Genomic DNA, 21,434 nt, shown 5'->3' on the forward strand with positions numbered 1-21,434 from the left:
ACCAGCAGAAAAAAATAATAGTAGCTCCCCTAGTCCCCACCCCACCCCGCACGTAACATCTTTTATTTACTGACGTTGCCGTAACTAAACGATTATTTGTCACATTTACAAGCATTTATTTATTTTGAAAAAAAGTTTTAGTTTTTATGAATATTAAAAGAAAAATGGGTATTCATGCAGAGAGTGATCCGTGTTGAAATAATAACGTTATTATTTAAAAAGCCATTCTTAACATGGGGAGGGTGTTTTGTACCTATTCTGTACTTTAACCTTGCAATTGAATAAAAAAACACATAAAACTTTAATTAAACGTGGAAATACAATTTAAAAAATAGCGCGGATCACTCTCTGTATTAGCACCGAAAAATGTTACTAAACATTTATTAATAATTTCTCACTTTTACAAACATTTGATTGTAAATTTCTTTTTAAATGACGACTTTTTTTTTTTTTTTTTTTAATAGTATTTGCGGATGGGTATGTTGACAATCCCCCCCCCCCAATGGTGTTTATTCCGAAATCCGTTGTTAACATGGAGAGGTTGAGGGTGTTTATTCTGAAAGCCGTTTTTAACATTTGTGGAGGTGGACCTAATGTAAAAAAAAAAATGAATAAATAAAAAAAAAACTAAATCATTTACTGAATACTTCTCACTTTTACAAATATTTTTTAATTTACATGCGCGGATGAACAAATTGTTGAATAGTGCGAAAACAAAACGTTTTTGTAATAAACTTCGGGATAGTTTTTTGGGTAAATATTTACATTTAGGTCCACCTCCACAATTTTCTTTTTTAAATGACGACTTTTATTGATAAATAAATTTACTTCTTCGCAACTTTCATTGATAAATAAATCTACTTCTCTGCAACGGGCACTGAACCCCTCGCTTTTTTTTAATAGTATTTTGGGTGGTATGCTGACAACAAATATCAGTTAAATTTTGCAAATAGCCTCCAAAAGTGGTGTTTATTCCGGAAGCTGTTCTTAAGATGAGGATGTTGGGGTGATTATAAGGTGGACCTGATCTGAAAATAAAACAAAAAAATAAGACAAGTTTTTTAAATGATTAAAATAATTTCTCACTTTTACAAACATTTTTACATGCGCACATAAGCAACTATTTTTTTATTAACTTTTTTTTACTTTTTTATCTAAAAATTATTAAATTTCAATGAAGAGAATAATAAATCATTTATCATTAATGTGTTTTTGATTTTGTGTTGAATGAAACTTTTTTTTTTCATTACAACAATAATGAACTAATTTAAATCTTCTGGCATGCGTTTAAGGGTTACGAAATTATCAATAAATCGTTTAGTTACTAAGCCAACCTCAATAAATAAAAAAAAATGTTACGTGCGCATGTGCCTTGACTGGGGGGGGGTCTAAGGGAGCGACCATTAAATAATTATGCTGGTCGCCATGGAACTCAACGCCCAAGGAGTACATAAAGTGGCACTTATGCACTTATGTTATCGTGCTATTTTTTAAAATAGTATTTCCATGTTAAATTCAAATTTTACAAAATCTTTTTCTTTTATTAATTTGTTAGGTGAAAGTACAGATAATCCGGTCGGTTTCTAATGCGTGGAAAATCTAGCCCCCCCCCCCCAAAAAAAAAGGGTTACTCTGGATAGTAACAAAAAATTAAAATTGCTTCAGTCTCGAAAAATTTCTTCTCTACTGAACGAGGAAACAAACGGTGAAGTGTAGTTCACCTGTTTCTCTCCCCCTCTCCCTTCCTCTTTTAATATCTCTCTCTATCCATCTCTCCCTTTCCCTCTCTCAATCTATCTTTCTCTCTATATCACCCTCTCCATCTCTCTTTGAGCCCCTTTCTCTCTCTAACTCCCTCTATCTCTCTCCTTTCCTCTGTCTCATCCCTCTCTGTTTCTAACTCTCCCCCTCTCTCTTTATCTATCAATCCCTTTATCTCTCTATCTCCTTCTCTTTCTCTATTTTCATCTCACTTTCTCTTTTCTATCTATACATCTTCCTCTCTATCTGTCCATCTCTAATCCCTCATCCTATTTTAGTCTCCTAAATTAATTACAGTGAATAAGGCATTGTCAAAACATTGGATAAATCCTATTTTAGTCACCTAATTTATTTACTGACTGAGAATAGAAGTTATTTGGAAATTACTGCTACCTTGAACAGCACCAGAAGTAACTGGTAAAACCTTTCTAATTAAATTGATTTTGGCAGCCATTTGGTAACAAAATGACATAGCCTTAGCCCTTGCTGCATGAGGAATACCTGCGACCTTGCTGCCAAGTAGAAGAATTATTTATTCTACTTTAAAACATTCAATTTTTCAAAAATCTCATGTTCGACATCTCCAAAATATCCAATATGGGGAAAAATATTGCAGAAATGCAAACTTATTGTTTAGGATGAATGCACAATGGTACGCAAAAGATCACTTGAGGCTCTTCGTCAATCCTTGCAAGATTTGAGTGGCAATGTCAGACCATTTGGGAATGCAGTAATATTGCTTGCAGAAGATTTCAGACAAATGTTACCTGTTATTCTTCAATCAACACCAGCAGATGAAATAAATGCTTGGCTCAAATACTCTACTTTTTTGTTCCATGTGAAGACATTAAACTTAACTCAAAATATGCATGTCCAGTTGCCGACTGTTCGATCCGCACAAAAACTTTTGCATCACTTGTGGGAAATTGGGTACGAAAAAGTGCCAGCTGATCAGAGTTAAGGGCAAAATTCTTTGACTTTTAACTTCTGTAATTTCTGTAATTTTATTTCATCAAAAGAATAATTAGTTTAAAATGTTTTTGCAGATATTCAAATTATAAGAATTCCATTTGACTGAGTGAATGAGCTATTCTTGCAGGTCAATACAAAGATGCCCATGAACTTAACGCTATTATTCAATGTAAAATTCCAAGTGAGATAGTCAAATACAAATCCATCGACACTGTTGTGAAAGCAGATAATGTGGTTAATTATCCAACAGCTATATTTGCCAGGGATGCCACCGCATGTATTGCAACTGAAATTTGGTGTACTAATTATCATGTTGTGAAATATAAACCAATCCAAGCTTTGTTTTTTCACATGGACAATTTATGTTACGTATTCAAGAGTTACCAAACCAGAAATTCTCTATATCAGCTAAGAAAATGGAACAACAAAAACTGTGTACCCATGCAAAATGGAAAATTAAACCTATAAGAAACATGCTTTTTCTCATTTTGGAACATTTTCCATTGTGCCAACTTGAGCCACAGCAACGCGTGGCAGGGTACAGCTAGTATATATATATATATATATATATATATATATATATATATATATATTTATATATATATATATATATATATATTTATATAAATAAAAAGAGAAAGAGATTGGTCGTCCTGTCTGTTCTAGATCCAGCAAACATATGGGGGAAAATTCTGGCCTGAACTCTTTACCATATTCTTGTATAAGAGTTGCTACAGGATCTCATGAGTGACAAGATTTGGGGATATAATCCAGAAGGTATCTCACTGCTGATGCAATTCTCTATCTGGATAAGAGCCAGGTATGTCCTAAAATAGAATACTGTTGCCACATCCTGGCAGGAGCTGCTCGGTATACCCCATCCTACCTTGATAGAGTTCAAAATTGGTTTTGAAACCTAGTAGGTGATGCCCTTTTCTCTTCCCTGCAACCTCTTCCCACAGAAGAAATGTTGCGAGCCTGTGTCTGCTCAATCATTATTTTCATGGCAAGTGCTCAACTGAACTCCAATCTATGGTCACCCCTTGCTAAACTTTTACAAAAAAAAAAAAAAACACTCAACTAGCTAAAACCACTATATACGATTTCCTCCTCACTTTCTGTCTGTACCTAAATCTAAATGCAGATTCCATGAACAAAGCTTCTTTCCTAGAACTACCCATCTATGGGACACTGTTCCGCTGGCCTGCTTCCCAGTTGAATACAATATAGTAGCCTTCCAATCCAATGTAAACGAGTTCTTGTTTAGCCGTCCTCATAAATAATTAAGTTCTACCTAATTTACACCATTAATGATTACTAAACTACCAGCTTACATTCATTAATCCTTATCCTCGAGTTATCTTCGGGTCTTGATAAGTGGTGACTTCCAAATTAAAAAGAAGTGGGACTGGAGTAAATAAATCTGGAACATAATTTATAAAGACATGTAAATCGGGACATTGTTACAAATTGAAATTATGGGCTACTATAAAATGTGTTAAAGGAGGCTGACTTTCAGATGTACCCAGATCTATCCTGGCAATAGCCTTAAGTATAAGAAGTGTGATTGCTAGAAGTATTTTTTATTTTCTGATGCCACAATCTATGTCACTTCTGTTTAGAATGTTTACAAGGTCATAGCACAATACTGTATTCAAGGAGGAAGTGTTTTTCTTTTGAGAGTTGCTTTGATTCTTGGTGGAGCGAAACCATCGATGACATGAGTATTTTACAATTAAGTAATCTGTCACTTTTTTTTTTCTCTCTTTCAGTTATGAACAGCTCTGTGAATGGGTTCAGTACAGAGGATGACAGTCGAAGTGGACATGATCAAATTTGCAGTTTGATCGATGATGGCGAACGCTGCACACGACAGGCTGGCAATGCCAGTTACAGTAAGCGCATTCAGAAGACAGTTCAACAAAAGAAATTAAAACTAACCAGAGATGATTGTGTAAGTATTTTTTTTACATTCTTTTTAATTAATTCTTTTTTATTTAAATACTACTTCTTTTAAAGAATAATTAATTTCCTCATCTGCTTAAAACCATTGTCACTTTTGTTGCTAGTAAAATTTTTAGTCATAATAATCTGATCAGATTTATGCTTATTTATTACTAGCTGGCCGCCCAGCGTTGCCCGGTCGTACAAATGTGCTTAAACATGATATTTTAATTTATGCAAATTGCATATGTATTATTATAGAATCAATCCTTTGAATTGAATATTATATATTATGAGGAATAATTTGCCAATAATTCGCAAAAAAAAATTAAAAATAATATTGATAATGTCGTTCATCAAATTCTGTCTGTGTTTGTTTACAATATCATGTCAGCTGATATTTGGGCTTGATGATCTTAAAAATAGTCTTTCTTCTCTTATAGATAAAAAAGAATTTTTACAGGGGAATATTTTATGTTACACTAGTATAACCTCGGCAACGTAAAAATTCTTTTTTTTTTTAATCTATAAGAGAAGAAAGACAATTTTTAAGATTGGATTTTTTGGATTTTTAATATTTATCGGATTAATTTTTGTACAAAACATCTAGGAACACTGCCAGAAATATAAACTACCTTTGTGTGAAATTTCCAAAAGATAAGCTGGCCCTGTCGGTGGGGCATTAGAATACGCCGACTGCCCCCCCCCCCCTGCCTGCAGAGGGTAAAAGTCCCTCAGTGGGGGTCCTGGATATGACCTTAAACTATATCCAGTGGTGAGGCCCCAACTTGCGGGCTTTGGGGAGTGTGGAGCCACCCTTTAATTACCATTGCTCCCAGGTCCACTCTGACCCGAAGTGGTAGTACCTGTTAGGGTCCCAACTATGGGTTAAATAGAAACCGACTTGAAAACAACAAAAATATTCTATTAAAAAAAATTTTCTTCAAAATAACTGGATTCGGCATTAAATAACCTGAAAAGGGTTGATATGTCGTAAAACAACCAACCAACCAACCAAAAGATAGGCTCAACCATTTCGTAACTTGTAAGGAAGGAACTCACACATACAAAATGACTTTTATATAATTTGTCTATATATATCTATAAAAGTGAAAATGTCTGTGTGTGTGTACACTTCCCTACCAAATAACTCTGTCAATTTTCGGTTTACAGACTCTAGATTTGACATAGCAAACTAATAAGCCAATTTTTGGTCTAAACAGTTGAAATTTTACATAAAGGGTATTCATATGTGCAGCAAGCTTTTTAATTAGTTTTTGGCTGGCAAGAGGTCAAAGTTGAAAAAGTTGACCTTTGCAGACTCTATCAAACTCCTCCACCAAATTTGGGTCTAAACACTTGAAATTTTAGATGTAGGTTACTTGGACATGGGTCAGACATTTTAATTTAATTTGAGCCCAAAACAATAAATGTTAAGGGGTCAAAGTTTTAAAAAATTTGACGTCTGCGGTTTCTACCAACTTTTCTCTATGGTAGTTAAGGAAGCCTATTATATAGAAAGGCATTACTGTACATATTCACACTTTTAATATATACATATGCACATAACATTATGAACAGTACATAGGGCCCAAGCAAAGCCAGGTGGAATGCTAGTATATCTATAAAAGTGAAAATGTCTTTGTGTGTGTGTATGTGTGTGGCTTTGTACATTTCCCTACTAAATAACTCTGTTAATTTTCAGTCTAGAGACTCAAGATTTTACATAAGGGGAATTGAGATTTGGGAAAATCTTCTTAATCAGTTTTCGGCCAGAAATTTGGCTCTCAAAGGGTCAAAGTTCAACGATTACACCTTCGAAAACTCTATCAAACTCCTCCGCCAATTTTGGGTCTAAACACTTGAAATTTTAAATGTAGGCTACTTGGACATGGATCAAACTTTTTATTTTGATTTGAGCCCAAAAAATGTTAAAGGTTTTAAATTGGGGTCAAAGTTAAAAAAATTTGATCTCTGCAGTCTCCACCAAATTACTCAGCCAATTTCTGGTCTAAGCATTTAAAATTTTATATAAAGGGTATTCAGAGATAGGGCAAGCTTTTTAATTGGTTTGGGTCAAAAATTTGAGCTCCCAAGAGTTCAACATTCAAAAGAGTTTACCTTTGCAGTGACTAGCAAACTACTCAGCCAATTTTGGGTCTAAACATTTTAAATTTATACATAACGGGTATTCAGACATGTGGTAAGCATTTTAATCAGTTTTGGAGGGAAAATTTGGCTGCCAAAAGGTCAAAGTTGAAAGAGTTGACCAAATTTCTCTGCCAATTTTGGGCCCAAACACTTTAAATTTTAGATGTAGCTAACTTGGACAAGGGTAAAACTTTTTAAAATAATAAATGTAAATTGGTGTCCAAGTTATAAAAAAGTTTACCTCTGTGGTCTCTACTAAATTATTCAGACAATTTTTGGTCTAAACATTTGAAATTTTACATAATGGGTATTCACACATAGGGCAAGTTATGAACAGTACATAGGGTTTGAGCAAAGCCGAGTTGAACTGCTAGTAGTATAATATATTATAAATAGTTACTTTTATATAATATATACTCTTCACTCTTTCTTCTTTCACTTTTTTTATGGACTAGATTTTTTTGTGTGCACAATTACCTATCATGTTGCTAAAGAATGTATTTTTATTTTTAATTAACTTTTTAAAGAAAACTGGGAGGAAAAAAATACTGAAAAATATGAAGTGTACAGAAAAAAAAAATTGGTCAAATTGATCTTGGTTATGGGTCATTATTTTTCATTAAATTTATATGGGGAAAGTAATACCCGCTCCTACAAATTTAAAAGAATTTCTTGTGTCAACATATTTGCAAATTCTATCCAATTTGTTAATTTACCAATATAAAACAGAAAAAGTTTGTTAATTATGACCTTTGTAAAAAAAAAAATAAATAAATAAAAAAAATAAAATTATTTTTACATTTGTTGCACTTTTTTTGCTTTCATACAAAGAAAAATGGTGATGGTCATAAATGGTCAAAAGTTTACCTTAAATTTATATTTAAAAAAAAAAAAAAAACTGATCCCCGCTCTATAATCTAAAATATTTTGAAGATAAAACAGATTTCTCTAGTGACATGATCGGTAAGTATATGCAGAAAAAAAAAAAAAATTCTGTCCATAAAACGATGGGGGGAGGGGGTAAATCTATACTCCTATAAATTTGTTTTTTTTTTGTGTATTGATATTCATTTTAAAAAACCTTTTTTCTATTTATTTAAAAAGAAAATACAACTTTGTTGTATGTGAGCCCTAGCAAAAGATCTAACTAATTTGCATATTCTTTTAAACATTCATTTTAATTAATTCCCTATTAGTTTTTTGAGTTTTCTTATGGGATGATCATTTTTAGTTAACTATTACGTGTAATTATATTCATGCAGATATTCTACATGATTTGTAGTTACGTAATATTTGCGTAAAATGGTTATAGTAAACACAAACTTTATATATATATATATATATATATATATATATATATATATATATATATAAATATAATTTGTTTAAAAATTTTTGCATACCAAACTTCTCTATCAATTTTTAATTTACAGGCATGAAACTTCATATATAGGGTTTTTGAATCCATACAAAACTTAATATTTGGGTTTTAGCCAGGGAAAATCGATGCAAAAGTGTGAAAATTAAAAAAAAATGAAATTTGCCAGATGAAGGTCGAATGACGGCATTACGAATATGCATGCATAACGTAATAGCTATTGGTTCATGTTTTAATTTTTAGCCTTGCAGCAAACATGTCTTCATAGTTCGAGCATTAATGTAAAAAAAAAAGGTAAATGAAAAGCTAAGTGTTTTGGTTTCAATTTTCGGTGGTGGTTTATGAGTCATTTTTTCTTTTTTTTAAATTTTTAAATCATTACTATATATTGGGTCCAGTATAATATAATAAATATGAAATCTGCATTAATCAAAATATCATATTTGAGTGTATTTTATGACTGGGCAATACTGGGTGGCCTGCTAGTAACAAATAAATGCCAAGTAATCTTATATATAAAGTTCTATTGTCTGATTTTCGAAATCAGACCTAAATAGTATTTAAGCTGACTTTGGTTTTGATTAGCCAATTTTTATTTGTAATTCTTGTAATGTATTTATCTACAATTTATTTTTAAGATTACTTAATTCGACTCAGAGAATTTCTAGTATGCAATATTTTCAAATATTTGCGAACTTAGCTGTATCTTAGCGATAAAAACCACCAAAATAAATAACTAATTTTAAATTGAAGAATATGTTAGAAGTTGTCTACCTTTAAGTGTAAAAATGTACCCACAAATAAAAATTAAAATGACTTCATCGTATCCTGAGCATCTAGCTTAAATTAAATTGGATATATTAAAGCGATTAGCTCCTAAAATAGCTGCCAAATTTTATCAACTAATTCTGGTTGATTTTCCAAATAATGACGGGGCAAATTAATCCTTCATATTTATTTGTATTCTGATTTTTATCAATTACTTTTTTTTGTGTGTTTTTATTTTGAAATTATTTGGGTTTTTTTTTTATTTTTGTGGAATTGTAAATTATTTTGCAAATAATTTGTTTTTCGATGTTTACATTTTTGACTTTTATATTACAAATGTTGATTGATTTAACAGATAATAAAATCAGTGTTTATTAAAAATTATTATGTCCACCTAAAATTACGGTTTGTTTTGCAATAAACAAATAATAAAATTACTATTAGTTAAAAAGAAATCCACAAAAATCAGACAAAAAATTAATACAATAGATTAATTTGTCAATTGGAATGTCGGATTAAACTATTTGGTAAAACTTGGCGACCATTTTTTGGAAGCTAACAGCTTCAACATCATTAAATTTATGTCTTACAAAAAGTTACTTATATATTCATATATTCCTGAAGGCTAAATGCATTATAGAAAAGATTATTGTAAAATTAACATGTTTCCTTGATTTAGGAGCCTAAAGGAGCCATACATTTGATTTTAAATGTTAATTCAAGCTAGAAAATCATTTATTTCTGTCAGTTTAAAAGCTTCGAAAGTACCGTTAAATTTTGAAATGTCATAATATTGTAAATAATTTAACTATCTGAATCTTTTGTTGAAAAAAAAAAAATTACTTTGTGACCCATAAAAATGTGAAAGAAATTTGAAAGCAATTAAACTGTCAATTAGAAAGTCATCTTTAGCTTTAATTTTTTTTTTTTTTTGGAAAAGCATCATATATTAAAAGATGAAAATATTACAAAGCTATTTACATGTAATAATTTATGAATAGTGTTAAAATATAATTACTTTAACAAAAAGTTTTATAAGTTTTGTTTAATTAATAATTTAATGGCCAAAAAATATCATAATAATTAAATTTAACTTTTCCATTAAAACAAAAATAATGATTTGCTTTAAAAAGAAAAGTTGGGGAGAAACACCCGGCCAACCCTGAGTGACATAGCGAGTTTAAAAAAATAATTCTAATTTTGAAACGCGTTTGAGTGATCTCCATAAATAAAATCTGTTTTCCCAACTTTTTTTTTTTACTACAGGTGGCTCACATTTACATCTGCGACCATCATAAAAGTGTAATCCACAGTGTCCGTTCCAAACGAAAGAGAAAAGATAGTGAAGATGACCGTGGTTCTGTTGAAGCAGATGATGAAGTTCTTCCTGAGGTATATCCATATCATTTTTGTCTAAAAAAACATCTGTTGATGCTCTTATATAGAATTTAGCATGCCTATGCAATAACATTACATCTGTTTTCTTAAAAGGCCAATTAAAAAAAATTATATAGTGATGAATAAGAAAAAAATCTCTTTGTGTCTGTTGTACACTCTGCCAATGGGAAGGGGGGGGTGATAACTGGTAACCTTTTTCTTACAAATGACGAATTATGCTAATTCTCTTTCCTCACCTGTTTCTAAATGACATTAAAAAATTTACCTTTTACATAAAAACGTCTTTTTTTTTTACGTTAGAATTTTTAACTTCAGCGGTGCATATGTGTTTCCTTTGTTGAACTTTTGCAAATAAAGACCGCTACGAAGAAGGTAGGCTCTCTGTACTATGCTAGAAAACTACTAATGCCTGAAAGTATCTTGTACCTCTATGAGGTCACCATTCATCCATGTATGGAGTACTGTTGTCACATTTGGGTCTGTGCATCTGCTACTAATCTCTCGCTCCTAGATAGGGTTCAAAAGAGAGTCACTAATCTGATAGGTCCTGAACTGTCATCTAAGCTTCAGCCTCTGTCTCACCAAAACAATGTTGCATCCCTCTGCCTATTCTACAAGTATTTTAATGGTGAATGCTCTGACGAACTACAACGATGTAAATACCCCCGACAAACTTGACTAGCAGCTAAATCCCACCCCTACACAGTAGAGATCCTTAGATGTAAGAAAGCTTTCTACTCCAATAGTTTATTTCCTAGAACTGCTAGACTTTGGAACTCCCTTCCGGGTCCCTGCTTCCCCAACTGTACTGACATGCAGAAGTTCAAGTGAAATGGGAACAGACATCTTGCTGCCCAACTCCCTAGATAGTACCCCTGTAGCTTATGTCTCTGATAGTAGCCCCCTACATCAAAGTGGCAATGTGCCTTGTTTGGGATGAAAATGTAATAAAAAAATAAAAATAAAAAAAAAGAAAAATGTGGTTTCTGATTGCTAAATAGTTTACAGCCATTTTAGTTTCAGTCTATTTGAACAAACTTGTGATTGGACCTACTGCTGACATGTATATCATTTTTATTGTTATTTCCACTTTTTTTTTTTTTTTAATAAACCTCATAAAGTTAGGTATGCTTTTGTAGGGTAAATTCAGAAACTAATAAACCAGTAACTGAATTTGGAAATGCAGTTGCTAGGCATACAAATGAACAATGGGAGATATATTTAGTTTTCTGGGAATGGGGCTGGTTCCTTTCATTTTGATGGAATATTAATCTTATATTTTTTATTTTACAAGGAAGTCATCGCTTATCAAGAGCCGAAAGCTATTTTAAGATAAGGGTAAATGAATGACCATTGGTCAATGAGACAACGACGTAGAAATTGTTAGTGAAAATTTGGTAGAATTTGATTATTTAAGAGGCAGCTCAACAAGAATTTGTTTACATTTGACTTGAAGACGATCATATTGTAGTTAGCAGGAAAGCAGGCTAGTGGAACAGAGTTTGACAGTTAGGCAGTTTTAGGAAAGAAACTTTGTTCATGGAATTTGTGTTTAGATTTAGGCACAGATAGATAGTGGGAGAAATTACTGGTAGTGGTTGTAGCTGTGAAAGTTTGACGGGGGGGGGTCGTCATAACTTGAAGCTCAGATGAACACTTGCCATGAAAATAGCGATAAAGCAGAGACAGGCTCACAATATCTCTTCTGTGGGAAAGAGATTGCTGGAAAGAGAAAAGGGCATCACTTACTAGGTATAAAAGCTAGTTTTGAACTCTGTCAAATAATGTTTCCAAATTTTCAGTTCCTCTGAACTATTTTTAGAATGTATTAGTCTCATTTGAAATTTCAAATATTTCCAATTTGCATTAAATTTAATCCATAGTTATTTGACATGAATTAAAAAAAAAGATTCTTTTGAATTTAATTTTTTTTAAATCAGAAATTAAAAATGTTTTTTTTTTCTAGAATCCAAATCATTGATTGGACTTTGATAAAAAATTGAATGAAGTTTAGCATATATATCTCAATTTTAATCTTTGTAAGGGGACATATAAGAGCGGCAAAACTGTTCTGTTTGTGTTAATTTGTTTCCTTATCGACTAGCAGAATACTTGGGGGTGGGTATTTTGTTAAAAAAAAAAACATTGAGTATAATGCTTTCATGTGATTTTTCAAAATAGTGCCAAACTGCTTTTTTTATATTAACTGCTTTTGAATTATACATTTTCTTCTTTTAAAATAAAAACCATAGATTTATCAGAGATTGCATTTTTTTCCTCTTCATATCTGACACCCATTACACACTCTCTCTTCCTTTTTTCTTATCCTTATTCTATTCATCCCTTTTTCTTATTCCTACTTTCTACCCCACCACCTACTTTATCTTCCTTCCATTTTTTCCTCCTCCTACTTTCTCCTTATACTTTCTATCCCCCAACTACTTTTTTGTCTTCTTTCTATTTTCTCCTCTTACTCCTACTTTCTCCTCTTACTCCTACTTTCTCCTCTTACTCCTACTTTCTCCTCCTACTCCTACTTTCTCCTCCTACTCCTACTTTCACCTCCTACTCCTACTTTCACCTCCTACTCCTACTTTCTAGCACCCAGCTACTTTTTCTTCCTTCTATTTTCTCCTCCTTCTTCTTTCTATTTTCTCCTCTTTTTCATTCTTCCCTTACTTTCTGCTCTTTCTTCTTTTTTCTTTATCTGTTTCCAATATTGCTTTGATCTTTGTGAAAAATTACACTGTCACACATACAAATTCACATTACCAACATTCATTTCGGTACATAAGGTAAAATTTGTGCATAACAGACAAAGCGTGTGAGGCAGCTCCAGATAAGGCATTAACATTCATCACGTTTACATTATATTTCTTTGAATACGACAAGTTTATAGTGTCTCTTTTTTTTTTTTTTTTTTTTTTTGTCTCCTTGTACAGATTGATTTCTTTCAAATGCCAGTCAACACTCTTCGCAGATACCGAAGACATTTTAAACTCCCTACGAGGCCTGGAACAAATAAAGCTCAATTAGCTGAAGTAAGTATTTACTCTGAGAATGTGAATTGATAAATGATTTTTATTAATACTTTCTTGTATAGTAACTAAATTTTGAATGACTGTTTAATTATATCAAAGCAAGTTTTACTTGGTCAAGTAGAAGAAAAAACTTTGAATCATTTAAAATCGGGTTAAAACATCAACAGGAACATGTTGATTCCAATTTTCTTCAGAGATTAACTATTATAACCTTCTTGTTAAAGACTTGGAGAAATGCTATGATTGATTGGCAAGCGATTCTGGGAAGAGAAGCATTCGATGGCTCGCACACAAAATGCGTGTTCCAATCTATATAACTGTTAAATCTACTTTTGTCACTGGTCCAAGATATATACACTCTGACAGCGAATAAACACAACACAGTTGATCTATAAAATAATATTTTGTTTTTATTTTACACCGACAATCAGCTTTGGATCTAAAGTTATTACTGGTGTTTTGACATCTCTGAAGGCGCGTGAGGTTGGTGTGAATGTTGGCCTTGTAGAAATGTCAAGCTTTTCTTTTCCCATTGGAATGTTAATATTTCTCATTGTCTGTTGTTCAATATTTCCTTTAACCGATATTCTCTCACATATTCATCGGTCAAATTATGCATTCCTTTGGAAATGGAATGATGGAAAGTCCTGCATTCCTCACATGAAATGCATTCACGTGTGTGCAAGCCATCAAATGTTTCTCTTCCTGGGGTTGTTTGCCAATCCAACAGAAAGTCTGAGAGTAAATGTTACCAAAGTGATGTTCAGTGGTTGTAATGTGTATTGGAAAGTTTCCTAAAAGGAGAAAGCTACTCAGCTAATTTTTTGTGTGAAGGGAGTTAGGTGCAGTTCAATTTTTTTTTGGTATCTGTAATCATTGGTTACAAGAGAGATATAGCGAAATTACTAAATGTGGTTGAAGAGAGAGAATAACCAATTTGTGTGCATAAAATGTAAAACAATGACGATGGATGAGAACTCTGATAGGGGGGAAAATATATTTGGATGGCAAAGCTATTGAGGTTATCGAGTTGTATTTACCTTGATACAAATGGAGCACAGTGTGGAGCAGGTGCTAGTGTGATTGCAAGAATTAGAAGTGGACGAAACTAAGAAACTTCAACTATTACTAATCAAAAGAGCATTACTACTATTGACCAACAAAAGAGTTTATCAAGCATATGTATGCTGGTGATTATGTATTCATGTATGGAAGTGAAAACTAGCCAGTTGGGGTTGAGGAAAGGTGTTGCATGGAGACAAATAATATGAGAATGATATGATGCATGTGTAATGTGAGTCTTAATGTCAGGCTTAGTTCTGGTGATCTCAAAGGAAGATTAAATCTGGACAGGGTTAGAGAGATGTGCGCAGAAGGTCGACTTCAATGGTGTGACCACATTGAGAGAAAAGCTGAAAGTTCTTCAGTTAGGTTTTTTTTTTATCATCATTCAATTTTCACCCCAAACAAGGCACAGTGCCACTTTGAAGTAGGGGGCTACTATCGGGGACATAAGTTGCAGGGATATTATGAAGGGAAGTTAGCAGTAAGATGTCTGTTCACATTACATTTAAACTTCTGCATGTCTGTACAGCTGGAGAAGAGCATTCACCATTAAAATACTTATAGAACAGGCAGAGGGATTCAACATCTTGTCGATTGGACTGAGGCTGAAGCATAAATCACAGTTCAGGACCTCTCAGGTTGGCAACTCTCTTTTAAACCCTGTTCAGAACTGAGAGACTAGTAGCAGATGCACCAGCCCAAATGCGACCACAATACTCCATACATTGGTGAATGGTGGCCTTATAGAGGTACAAGATACTTTCAGGCGTTAGTTTTCTAGCACGGTAGAGAGAGCTCACCTTCTTCGCAGGAGGTAGTAGGTTCAGTTCAAAGAAGAAGGCTAAAGTAAATATGGAAGAAAATGATTAAAATGGACTTGAGGTATAAATAAAGACTTGACCAGAGATAGTTTACTTTGGATTTTAATTTCTTGGAGCCATCCAATGCATGCCCGCATGTAAAATGGATGTTAAACTCAATATAATGATGATAAACGGACAACAGCACATCTTAGCTTTATATATATATATATATATATATATATATATATATATACAGTATACAGATGATCTTTGTTTTCAATTTTCAACCGCTTAGCAGTTATTATATTTTCATTGTTTTTGTGAAATTATGGAAAATTTGGACCTCAATATTTGTTGAAGAAACAGTTCTCTTCAAAATCCGTGCTGGAAATACAAGCAAAGGGATTTTTCTGTCTGCTTCCGTTTTGCTTGTACTGCTCATCAGAATGGATCATCATCACAACTGATCCTCTACATGTCTTAAGGGGCCTACCACATGACTTTGGACGATCAACATGTCAATGGGACACATTTTAGAGGATTCCAGATGACTGACGGTGAGCGATGAGGTCATACCAGTTGAGACATCATCATGCAATGTACTTTCTTGTGGAGGCTGGTAGAGTGAAGCTGACAATTTCGTCCATCCAATGCATTGCAGCCAGAATCATGTTATCCTGACATTTGGTTGTCGGCTTTGTTTTTCTGCTGTGCAAGATTACAGATCAGATATGTGTGTTGTATGTTGCCATTTTTTTGTAAAATTGTTGACAGTTGCCTGAAGACTCTCCATAGGGCAGGTATATGTTGTTTTTTTCATTTTATGAAGGGCACTCCATAAATAATGCCCCTCTATTTTATTCCGCCTAAATGGATCAGAGGAGATTGCAAGTTGAATTGTTATGATGACTAAACTTATGCATTCATGACCTGAAATTTTCATTGCTCTGTTGCAGATAACGATGGTGTGAGACTCTAAGAATACAACCCCTGTCATGGAAGTGCGTCAGAAGCAGAGATACGTCATTGAATTCCTGGGAAAAGTGCATTGAAAATGGTGGTTACTATGTAGAAATACAAATTCTGTAGCACAACAGGTCGTTTGTTTTAATAGTACCATTTTCGTCTTCATAGCTCTTCAACTTTTTAAGTTAAAGAAAAAATAGGAGGCTTTACTTTTGGAGTTACCCTCATATCAGTTCGGTAAGGAGAATCAATTGTGTTACTGAGGTAGGTGAATTTATAAAAATCTATAAAAAGAAAAAAAAAAACAAAAAAAACTACTGTTACTTTTTTGTAAACAGTAATTATCCTCTCTATCCTAATGTTTTCGGAAAAAAATTATATTTTCTTTTATTTTTCTTAAAGGATTTCACATTATTAATTTTATCTTCTATCACTCCCTCTCCATAGTGAGAAGGAAGAAGTCCTTTGAGACACATCTGCCTTATCGCTCAGAAGAGGTTGTATTGTTGTATCATAAAGGGGGCCCCGTTGTATGATCGTCTAATGCTCTGTCTATTTGCGATATATTCATATCTAATTGTCCATATGCGTTTGTGTGTGTGCGGTACATATTTTGGACATACCTTCTTCATGCGCCGTTGATCTTGTCCACCTGGAATTCATCTCATTCTTGGAGGGGAGACTGGAAACCTGTTTTGGATGAATATTCATTCACTCCAAGACGATGATTGGTTTTATATAGTTTTTATTCACCTTTCAGGTCTCGATTGCAGAAGAATGGAAAGTGAATATCTTCGCTTGCTTGGTTCTTATTCAAAGTCTTATTTTCACACATGTCAGCCCCGCCCCCCTACACTGAAGGAGATGTTAAGCCGTCTGTTCTTTTCTACGTCCAAATCCAAACTCCCTGACTCCAGCTAACCTGATCATGTGACTCCACACAGATCCGATCAGCTGACCCTCACTTCCGGTAAAACGTGTCTACAATATGATTTAACATATTTCTTTCTTATTTTCGATCTATTTCCTAACAGAGGGAGCATTTCTTTTTGCCAAGTTTCACTTACATCACATCTAGCAAACAAAAAGTCAGGCATAAAGATGAAGGTTTATTTGTACCAAATATAGTTGTATTGCAGAAAAGTTTGTGAATTTTATTAACTAGTAAGGAGACATGGCGTCGCCCGTGATCGAATGAGAATCAACGAATATTTCATACTTCCAATACTTTTACTGTCATCAAAATCAGTGAAATCACTTATTTTTCAATGAAATCGATTGATTGCCTGCTCTAGTTGCAACTGGGAATCACTTATAAACTTCATACTCCTATGAAACGTTCTCTTTCGGAAGGAAACTGGTTCAACCTGCCTAGGGTGTATGCCACTAGCTGGCTAGTTGAGTACCCACTCCAGCGCACTGGGAGGACGCTTCACATGCCTCTCCGCATTGATTTAGTTCACAATACATTGTAGTCTACATTGCACTGTAGAGAAGCTACTGTTGATTTTATAAAATATTTTTATATAGAGGCTTAAATTATAGTTAAAAATGTGAAAATCAAGTATTATGGTTCAGTTATGCTCTAAACGGAAACCTTCATTTCGAACATGTCCCTATCTTATTAAAGGACCTATATGCTGGGCCCTTCTGCTTGTGCAGTGATAAAACTGTTCAAATTCACTTGTGATGTTAGGCTATATAAGGGGGTTAACTTTGGTCCAAATTGGACTGTTTCATCTTTTATCAGAGTTTTTTTTTGATTATTAATTTTTGATACTTAATGGGGACACTATAATATCAAACCTATCGAAGAACACTCCCAGACACAAAGTACATTTGTGTGAAATGTGCATGTATCTTTGTGATTTCCTAGGGAACAAACCCACACAGACACATGCACAGACAAAGTGTATTTTATATATAAGTAGAGATTACATGGGTGACATTTTTGAGGGGGTAGGGTGTCACTCTATATTAAATTATTACTCATCTAATTTTTTCTTGTTCTTTTTCATTTTTTCAGAGTGTTGGTCGTCACTTCAAAAGTATCCCAGTTGTAGAGAAAGAAGCCTTGGCATATTTCATCTATATGGCGAAGAATTTCAAGAGTCGGTTTGATCAAAAACACATCGAAACTGTGCCAAGCTAAAGCAAACCAAAAAAGAAAATTAGTTGTTGTTTTTGTATCGGCTTTTCTTCTTTTTACATCGACAAAATCTGGAAATGTGAAAGGAAATTCTTTTTTCTCTCTATAAAGGAAAAGAAAAAAGAATTAAAAGAGATCGAAGCATTCATTCTGCGCTTGTGGTTTCGGACAGCAGAGCTGAAGGTTGGCATTTTCGTGCTCTCTCTCCCTCTCAGACTTTCTACTCCTCCTTTTCTGGTTAACGCAAACATATTCTTAAGGAAGGACTGGAACGGAAATGATATGCATCTGCTCCGCAGCTAACTGCCTGTTCCCCTCCAAAGTTTAGCAGCGCCTTCTATTTTTTTTTCTGTCCTCTTTCTTTTTTTTTTTTTTTTTTTTTGTGTGTGTTTTCCTTAAGATTTAGGGGTAGAAGTAATGAAAGCTAGGAGGCAAGAGACAAAAGACTGCAATCTTTTCATCCTGTTTTCCGATTCCGAGCAACAAGCGCCAAGAGAAATGTAATGCCTATAAATCACAGACAGTCTTGAGATGCTCAAATGGGACATCTTCATTTCAGAGCTCCCTACCCCGCCCCCACACACGCATACACATACCCCTTCCCCTATGTCCCTGCAACAACAAAAGATCTCTCTTACTCTCATCCACTGTCTTATTTAGATGGTTGGAATGAATAGATTACTGTATAAACATATTACCATGATGAACGACTTTGAAGACCAATTCTTCAACTCAAAACAAGGATTCCTTCCTTAGACAAGATATGTCTTGGAAATGTCAAAGATTGCCTTGTTTTCTTTCCAGAACATATCTCAAATATCTTGTTTTCAAGGTGAAGAATTTAGTTTTAAAAAGCTGTTAATTATGTTAGTATATACAGTATACCATCATTATCATCATCATTCTTATTATGGTACTTGTACAGTTTAATCAAGACATTAAAAAATGAAAATATCAAAAAAAGTTTAACTTGTACATATCTGTTATGGAATGAAGTTCTCTGAAAAAAAAATTTCACTTAATTTCATCAAGTAGTTTTTGTTTTACAGCGAAAAAACAATTTGTTATGATACCGAGCAAAAGGTTCGATTTTTAGGAAGAAAAGCTAGTAATAAAGATAGGGAGGGAGTGTCGGCGCTTTAACTGGAGTTATCTCCCCGTGGCGTTTCTAAAATTCTAGCAACATTTTTTTAAAAATCCAAGATGTCTGCCTTCAACGGGCTGTCATAAAAACGTGTTTTTCCGCTGTAAAAAAAAACTACTCGATCAAAGTGAAATTTTATTCGGAGATCTTCAGTTCAAAACAGATATGTACAATATAACCTTTTTTTCAATATTTTCATTTTTTAATGTCTTGATTAAACTGTAGGAGTATTCTTATTATAATCACATGTTTTAAATATTTTTTTAAAAAACAGATTTTCTCTTTGTAGAAAAAAAAAAATAACACAATAGACCATTTCTATTTAATTCATTAATAAACTCTGCATTTTTATATTCACTTCCTGATTTATTAACATACCAAATTAAAAGAATTAAAAAGAAAACATATTCACTTAAATCAATTCTTTTTTTTTTTCCTCTTCACTGTCGTGTTCTCGTTTCAAATCTCATGAGAATGCATGCTGTTCTTTTTATCGCAAATGTGACGACCTTCTCGTTTGAAGAATACAAATTTGAAATCAGTCATCAGAAAGACTTTGCACAATTTGGTTCTTACGACTTGCGCCAAGGCTTGTCATATCTGGTTGACTTTGTTTCTTTTAAAGAACAATACTTTGATAATTCGAACCCACTGAAGTCTTGTAGATTTTCTATATTAGATAACTACATATTCTTTATGTAAAAAAAAAAATATGATATATATATATATATATATATGTATATATCTCACAAATATATATCAGAAAGTTAAAATATGGTAAAAATAATACAAAATGGAAAACTTTAGCGTTTGGAGAATTTCGTTTGTTTTAGAACTTTATCAAAAGGCAAAAAGTTATACCATGCATACAAATTAAGGCAAAAAGTTATACCATGCATACAAATTAATGCGTTTCAATCTTCATGAATTCTCATGTTTTTTGAATGATAGTTAAATCTCCCATGAAAATATTTATTTGTATTTTTGCTATGTTTATTATTTTTATCATTAATTTTTTTTTTCTTATAATACACTGTGCTCATTTTCAAATAATTTTTTAAATGGATAAAAACATAAATCCTTATTTTAGCATAGACTAATCCATTAACGGTTGATTGGGTGAGTATTTATCATATATATTCTTCCAAAATCCTTAATTTCATAATTAAAAGTCAACAGTATGTGTATGTGTGTATGTAAGTGAACGTGTCTGTGTACATTTTCCTTCGTAATAACTCTGTCAATTTTCAGTCTGCAGACTCGAAATTTGATATACAGGGTACTGAGATTTGGGAAATTCGATGTGATCGGTTTTTGGCCAGAAATTTAGCGATTAAGGGGTCAAAGTTCAACGATTTGACCTTTGAGAACTCTACCAAACTTTTACGAGAATTTGGGGTCTAAACACTTGAAATTTTAGATATAGGTTACTTGGACATGGATCTAACTTAATAACTTGATTTGAGCTCAAAACAATAAATGTTAAGGGGTCATAATAGGGGTCAAAGTTAAAAAAAAATTGACCGTTTTTTTTTTTTTTTTTTTTGCTCAGCATACACCTCCAAAAACCCGGGCAACGCCGGGCTGAAATGCTAATATATATATATATATATATATATATATATATATATATATATATATATATATATTATATAATCTCTATCAGTGATGGGACGATTCCAATATTTTTCCTGATTCCGATACAATTACTGATTCTGATTCTTTATAAATCTCTAAATATTTAACTATAGAGTTATATTTTTTCTCTGATTACCATAAAAACATACATGTTAAATGTGCAAATATTTTTGTAAGCGTAAAAATATACTTGTGGAGGACGATCTATCGATTTTAGCTTCACTAGGGGTTTAAAATCAATAAATAATTATTTTAT

The 21,434-nt window shown here is 32.9% G+C and overlaps 1 protein-coding gene across 3 annotated transcripts in view; it reads left to right on the top strand.

Moving 5' to 3' along the window:
* Positions 1-19,889, top strand: part of LOC145254715 (histone deacetylase complex subunit SAP30L-like) — a 73,354-nt gene extending 53,465 nt beyond the window's left edge. For all 3 annotated transcript variants that reach the window (XM_080113431.1, XM_080113410.1, XM_080113420.1), the window contains 4 exons: positions 4,506-4,687; positions 10,241-10,366; positions 13,315-13,413; positions 18,274-19,889. In XM_080113431.1, the coding sequence (XP_079969557.1) occupies positions 4,508-4,687; positions 10,241-10,366; positions 13,315-13,413; positions 18,274-18,399 (531 nt within the window). In that variant the 5' untranslated portion in view covers positions 4,506-4,507 and the 3' untranslated portion in view covers positions 18,400-19,889. The remainder of the gene's footprint in view (positions 1-4,505; positions 4,688-10,240; positions 10,367-13,314; positions 13,414-18,273) is intronic.
* Positions 19,890-21,434: the final 1,545 nt, after the last annotated feature.

Source organism: Euprymna scolopes, chromosome 3 (assembly GCF_053919585.1).
Source record: "Euprymna scolopes isolate OS-2025 chromosome 3, ASM5391958v1, whole genome shotgun sequence".
In the NCBI taxonomy this organism is placed as follows: domain Eukaryota; kingdom Metazoa; phylum Mollusca; class Cephalopoda; order Sepiida; family Sepiolidae; genus Euprymna; species Euprymna scolopes.